The sequence below is a fragment of the Medicago truncatula genome, chromosome 8, assembly GCF_003473485.1.
Source record: "Medicago truncatula cultivar Jemalong A17 chromosome 8, MtrunA17r5.0-ANR, whole genome shotgun sequence".
Classification (NCBI taxonomy): Eukaryota; Viridiplantae; Streptophyta; class Magnoliopsida; order Fabales; family Fabaceae; genus Medicago; species Medicago truncatula.
In genome coordinates, this window is record NC_053049.1 from 16,636,329 (window position 1) to 16,643,520 (window position 7,192).

Genomic DNA, 7,192 nt, shown 5'->3' on the forward strand with positions numbered 1-7,192 from the left:
ATTCATTATTCACTAAGGTTAATGCCATCCTCAATTACATGCTATATATCATTGTAAGCCAAAACTTGAGAAGAAGAAGAAGAAGAAGAAGAAAAACCAAATTTCGAACTAAATTATTTATACAAAAAGACGAAAAATAATTGTGTTGATATAAAACATATAATTCCAATGTTCACATATGTATTTACATAATTCTATAACTATTACAAGAATCAATAGAGGTAGAAAGTAAAAGTTTGTTGATCAAATTCCTATAAATTACACAAAACAAAGAATAATAATTTAAGTATGATAATATGAAGGTGTAATTTTGATGACAAGGCCAGGGAAGACATCATCAGGATCATGTATATGAGGATTATTCTCAACAATGAAAGGGTCATTACACTTATCACTAATTGTGTTTAGTGTCTCACCTTCACCAACTACATAGATTTCGTCGCATGGTTTGGAAGACAAGAAATGGTTGCTCTCTATCATGTTGTGATCATTATTATTTGGAATCATAGAGCTATCTCTAAATATGCTTAGAAGAATGAGGGCTACAAGAAAAATAGCACAATACCATGAAGCTGCTTCAGCTATGGCTTTTGAACTTAAAATTGCTCCCTTTCTTGAGTTGAAAGTAGCCATTATTAATCAAGATATTAGAGAGAGAGAGATAGATAGATAGATGAATATAAGAGAAAAGAGTGCTTTGGAAATTATTATATAAGGGAGTTGAGAGGGAGAAAAAAAATGGGGAAAGATGGTGTTTACGTCAATCAATCACGTTCTTTTTCTCTCTTCTTTTTGTCGAGAACTAAACTAACTTCTTACTTCTTACTTCTTATTCTTTATGCTTTAATATATTTTTGTTTGTAGACACAGTGTTTTGTAACAAGATTTGGACATGTGACATCTTGCAAACCGTTAAAAGTATAACTCCTCACTACTAAATTAGGAACGAAAATTAGTGATTGAAAATATAATATATCTCACAAATTATTTGATTGCAAAATTTAATAATGGAATTAGATAGATATTTCATATTTTCCCTCATTAATTTTTATTATTTTACTACTGTCTAACCACCACAAATTTAATCGATTTTTTCTTGAAATAGTTTCGTGGTCAAAATTCCCAATTTTTATCAATTTAATGGTTTTTTTAGTATTAGTTACATACAATACAATCTTCTTGTCTCTAAAAAGTACTGGTATAACTATCATAAAATAAAGATATATTTGAATATTTTTTTCTGTCCTACCCTAACTAAGGTATTTGAATATATAAAGTTTTGCTAGAAGACACCTTTTATGAAGGTGTCTTTTAGCAAGTTATTATATTAACATTTGTTAAAAGACACCAACTAATTTTTATGAAGGTAGCAAAGTTATAACTAAAAAATGGAAATCACACCTTGAGGTGTGGGTTGCTAAAAACACCTTCATGGATGGCTTCTAGCATAACTCACGAGAGCAATCAATGTTGATAGATAGAATAAAAAAAAATGAAAATGATACACATCTTGAAAATTGAATGGTGGCTTGGGATTGGTTGAGAGTATTTCAGACATAATGATTACTCAAATCCAAAGGATATTATATTTATAGAGCTGGGTTGTAGATGCCTAGATGGTACGTGGGCTCTTGACAGGCTTGTTGAGGTCGGTCATGACTTAAGTGCTTCTTCTGATTTGAAAGAAACTTGGAAAATTTTAGTTGAGAATTTTGAGTAACACGTGGCATCTGTCACAAGGGATGTTTTTACTTACATAAATAGATAAAGTATGCTCTTATTATGTCACACTAGATATGGATAAAATGAAATATCTTGTTAAAAGGTTTAGAGTTTAATGGGAGTTTTGTTCAATCATATTTTCAATCTTCAGAAAGGCTCTAAAACAACCTTGCTATTACTCACTCTATAATTCTTGTAACTTTGATTGATAACAAAAATTTACAGTTAGTGGAAATCATTCTGCAAAACATATCTAGTATGCTTCTCAACAAACAATACACAAAGATAACCTTCAGTGCCATAATTTTAAGGGAAATGCTAACCGGTGCTCCAGGGCACTGGTTAAGGATATGAAAAAAGAAATTATATAGCAGTTAATGTATTGAAATTGTGTAATTAATTTATAATAAAGTCAAAAACAGTTTCCTTTTATAATAATAATTCTCTTTTATGGTATGATTAACCCGTGCCCAGGGGCACCAGACCCTAATTTTAAATTGCGGTGTCGGTCGCATATGCGATGTTGCTGTTGAAATTGCGGTTATTGCAACGTGAAATAATCTTAGATTTTCATAAGCTATATAAAGTTGTACTACCCACTACAACCGTCCCATTTCCTGATTTCTCAGCTAAAATTTTCCATATTTCTTCTTTGAGTGGGTGAGGCAAATTCCAAGCACTCAGACATGACCGACCACAATAAGCTTGTTAAGAGCCCACCATCCACAAACACTTAATTAAGCTTCCAATTTCCATACACGTGGTTTTAGTAAATCTAAGCATGTGTTTGAAAACTAACAATATCGCGGCCAACAATCACTTTTGATAAGAAGCTACGGTTGTATTTGATAACATAAATAAGCTAGCTTATAACTTATTAAATTAGCTTATAAGCTCGTTGGATGAAAACGTGACGTGTTTGGTAACAAGCTTTTATCATGAGCTTATGAGTGTGTTTGGTAAAAAGAAGCTATAAGCTAGCTAATAGCTGAAAAGCTAGCTGGTAACTGATGGCTGATAGCTGAAAAGTTAGCTTATTAAAATAAAAAGTGTTTGGTAAAATTAGTTGTTCAAGTGGCTGATAAATATAAGCTCGTTGGATGAAAACGTGACGTGTTTGGTAACAAGCTTTTCTCATGAGCTTATGAGTGTGTTTGGTAAAAAGAAGCTATAAGCTAGCTAATAGCTGAAAAGCTAGCTGGTAACTGATGGCTGATAGCTGAAAAGTTAGCTTATTAAAATAAAAAGTGTTTGGTAAAATTAGTTGTTCAAGTGGATGATAAATATAAAATGACGTAAAAGGACAATTTTTTTTTTTTATAAATCATATATACAATTTTTATTAATTATTGTATTTCATTTTAAATGTTTAAACTTATTTCAAAATATTTTCATCTCCCAAATGATAAATGTATTTATGAATTCAATTGACATTTTTTATTTAACAAAACTTTCTTTTAATGAATTTTACTCAACTAAACTTTCTTCACTCTTTATTGTAAGTTTTATGTAAAATTATTTATTATTGAATTAAGAGTATGTAAAAAATAAAGTGAACAAGAAAATTTGAAAAAGATTGTGGGTAGTTTTTTTTTTAAACGTGGGCAATTGAATAAGAATGTGGGTAGGTTTTTTAATTAAAATTAAATTAAACTATATTAATAAAAGGTTAAAATTGGAAGAAAATATAAAAAGCTACCAGCTATAAGCTCAAAAGCTAGTTGAAATAGCTTTTCAAAAAACGCTATAAGCTCATAAGAAAAGTTTGTTACCAAACACATCACGTTTTCATTCAACAAGCTTATAAGCTAATCCAAGAAGCTATAAGTTAGCTTTTTTGTGTTGCCAAACACAGCCTATAACGTTTTTTGAAAAGCTAATTCAAGTAGCTTTTTAGCTTATAGCTGGTAGCTTTTTATATTTTCTTCAATTTTTGACCTTTATATCATTTTTTATTTTAGAAAACTACCCACTCAAGAAAACAGAACTACCCACGTTGTGTTTTCACTTTTTTTTTCTTTCTATTTGATGTTTTTTTTAATGTTCCTTATGTTTTGAGGTTTGTATTTTTTTATACGGTCTCATTCAATTTTTTTTGTAATAATATGTACAAAATTTATTAAATATAATCTCAATTAAATTCATATATCACATTTATCATTTTAAAGGCAAAAAATACTTTGAAATAAATTAAAATTGTTATAATAAATATATTAGTTAAAACAGTGGCGGAGCCAGGAAATTTATGGAGCCCGGGCGAAAAATTTATCCCAAATTATATCAACAGTCATAAATCAATTTTTTTTTAATTTTAATAATTAAAAAAATCGAAATAAAAGAGGTTTATCAATTTGTCAATAAAAGTACAATTTAAAATAGGCTTATTAATTAAAATTGACCATGTAATATATGTGAAGTCTAAAAATTGGTCCTGTAATTAAATAACATGTATTTTGACCATGTAATTCGAAATTTTTACTATTTATAACCCTGTAATATACGCGAAGTCCAAAAAAGCAACCGAGAGATTGAATTTTTTCATGATTTGTTAGAGGCGAGTTAAGAACGTTAAAATACGGTTTTACACAAAAAATTTATAAATTTTCGACAAACGACAAATTAATTATGAATTTTTAAAGTGTCAAAAACTCAAAAAACAAAACAATGAAAATCTCGACCTATAAATCGAATTTTGAGCTCATTACTTGCAGAGACATCTATAAAAATATATAAAAAGGATATGTAAAGTTTCATAGCATTTCGAAGTCGTTTAAATTTATTATGATTTTTCAACCAAAACGTGCAAAATTGAAATTTTGTTCCGCGTAAGCGTATACTCACAAGTCAAATTTAGTTCCCTAATTTTGTAGGCATGACTAGAGCATGATAAGAACTTTCACAGTGAAATTTTGTAGTCTTTAAACGAGATACAAATTAATTATAAATTGTTTAAGAAATTCATAATTATGAGGGAATGAAAATTCATAATTAATTTATCTCTGGTCGAAGAAATTTAATTTTTTATGTAAAGCTATATTTTAACGTGCTAATCATGTATGAAAAAAATAATGAAAAAATTCAACATGTAGGTCACATTTTTAGACTACACGTATATTACAGGGTGGTCAAAAATAAGAAGAAATTCAAGTTACAATGCTATAATATATGTTTTGTATTTTTAAGGGTCATTTTTCAGACATAAGGTATATGACAGAGTCAATTTAAACAATTAACCCGTTCAAATAAGAGAGATGAACCCGTCAATAGTGTGCTAAATAAAATTCCAAGACCTATTTGCGTGTGAGAGTTTTAAGATTGCCCAAATTTTTCTTTTTGTAAGTGTGTTAATTGGCTTTTGGGTTGAGTCTAATGTGCAAAAATTATCGATCGAGCCCGGGCGACCGCCCGGGGTTGCCGGGCAATGAAACCGTCCCCGAGTTTAAAATGTTTATAAATATAATTCATAACATATTAAATATATGTCCTTAATAAAACATATTAAACTTATGTGTACTTTTCTGTTATTTTATATTTATCAGTCACTTTAAACGCTAATTCTACCAAACACTTTAATTTCAATCAACTAGCTTTACAGCCATAAGCTTCCAGCTATCAGCTACCAGCTAGCTTATAGCTTAATTTTACCGAACACACCCTACAACTAGTAGCTTTTCATTATCACGGTAAAAATGAGTGAAAACGTGCGGCAGCCGAGGGTCACCGCTCAAACAAACAGGCACTAAATCATTAATCAAAAAGTATGTAAGCTACCAATCAACAACATTTCAATTAACCAAATTCATACCATGTCTGATAAATATTGTTACAATAATTTGTTTGGTGATTATATTGTTCAATTATTAGTCAAATAATTGACATCTCGTTGTATGAATGATTACTTTTTTCTTTTTTTGACATTTGGCTATATGGATATTTTTTTTCCTTTCAAATTCGATAAGATCGACTATATATGGATAATGTATAATTGCCTATTTTGTATCACATAATTTTTTTTTTTTTTTTGACAAGATAATAATTAACATATAATCTATAGTGGTGGCATGTAACCCTCTATCCCCCACACCCCCATGTAAGAACAAAATAATAAAAATTGAATAATTAGTAAAGGGAGGATTATTTCAGTGGTTTGCAAGATGGTGTAGGTCCAAATATAATACAAACCTTGAGTGCAAAAAAAAAAAAAGTAAACATTAAAGATAAGAAGTAAGAATGTTAGTTTAGTCTAAACAAAGAATGTGCTTTAATAAATAAATAGATAGATAAATAAATAAAATAAGGCTAAAATATGGTTTTAGTCCCTGCAAATATGTCTCGTTTTGGTTTTAGTTCCTGTAAAAAAAAATTTGTCAAAAATTTTGAAGAGACCTTTTTTAAAAATAAAATATTTTGCAGGGACCAAAAACTACAAAATTGGTTTAGTTATAATGTGTCACGTATGCAAATCATCACAAAAGTGGGGTCAGGGACTATATTCAAAACAAAATTTTGCTGGGACCAAAAACAAATTTTTTTTTACAGGGACTAAAACCAAAACGAGGCATATTTGCAGGGACTAAAACCATATTTTAGCCATAAAATAATGTCATTGCCTCTCAAAAACAAAAGAATGTGATTGATTCTCCACATCAACTCCCTTTTTTAGTAACAGCCAAAAATTGAGCCTCACTCACATCGGGCCCGTATTTTCTTTTTCTTTATAACTTTCCAAAGCATTCTTTTTGCTCATATATATTTCACTCTCTCATATCATTCATATTTTCTCTTTTTGGTTTCTTGATCATATTATGGCTACTTTCAACTCAATAAAGGGACCAATTTCAAGTTTAAAAGCCATAGCTGATGCAGCTTCATGGTATTGTGCTTGTAGCATTTATACTTTCTTGTAATCGTTCTAGAATTATGTAAATACATATGAGAACATTGGAATATGTTTTATATCAACAAAATTATTTGTGAAACTAATTTCAATCCAAAATATGTACTAAAAGGGTTGGAGTACTAGTTAGGCTACAAGTTTTTCATATAACTGTGTCACTATGACGGTTAGAAGTTGGAACTATATATTTGTGTCCCTACATGTCTTTTCCATCATTTGCAACTTCTTGTTGTTACAATGATTTTACTTCATTTGGCCCTAACCTCCATAACTCGTCAATCCAAGCCAAATATCAGAATGATCATTATCAATATAGTGGAAATATGGTGAAATCTACGAGTATGTCATTATTTTCTCACTTCTTGCAAGAATCATATAGTGGAAATAAAAAAACATAAACGATCGATTGTTTGACTATGAGATGGTTATTGCTGAAAAGGAAAATGTTGAAAGTGCGCTAGGAGTAGCGACCGAACATAGTGAAGGATCAATTGTTAAAATCATGTACAATGCAGTGACTATCGATCAGAACCTTGTATCTCACTTCACTTATGATAAAAAGGTAAATGGTTT

General features: G+C 29.7%; 1 protein-coding gene across 1 annotated transcript; it reads right to left on the reverse strand.

Moving 5' to 3' along the window:
- Positions 1–282: 282 nt before the first annotated feature.
- Positions 283–633, reverse strand: LOC11406186 (uncharacterized). The gene has a single exon (XM_003628060.3). It carries the CDS (start codon positions 631–633, stop codon positions 283–285), a length of 351 nt encoding a protein of 116 aa, XP_003628108.1.
- Between the last annotated feature and the right edge of the window lie 6,559 nt (positions 634–7,192).

What these genes read in the sequence shown, in the direction of transcription:
- LOC11406186 (XM_003628060.3), bottom strand. Translation starts at nt 633, where the DNA reads ATGGCTACTTTCAACTCAAGAAAGGGAGCAATTTTAAGTTCAAAAGCC.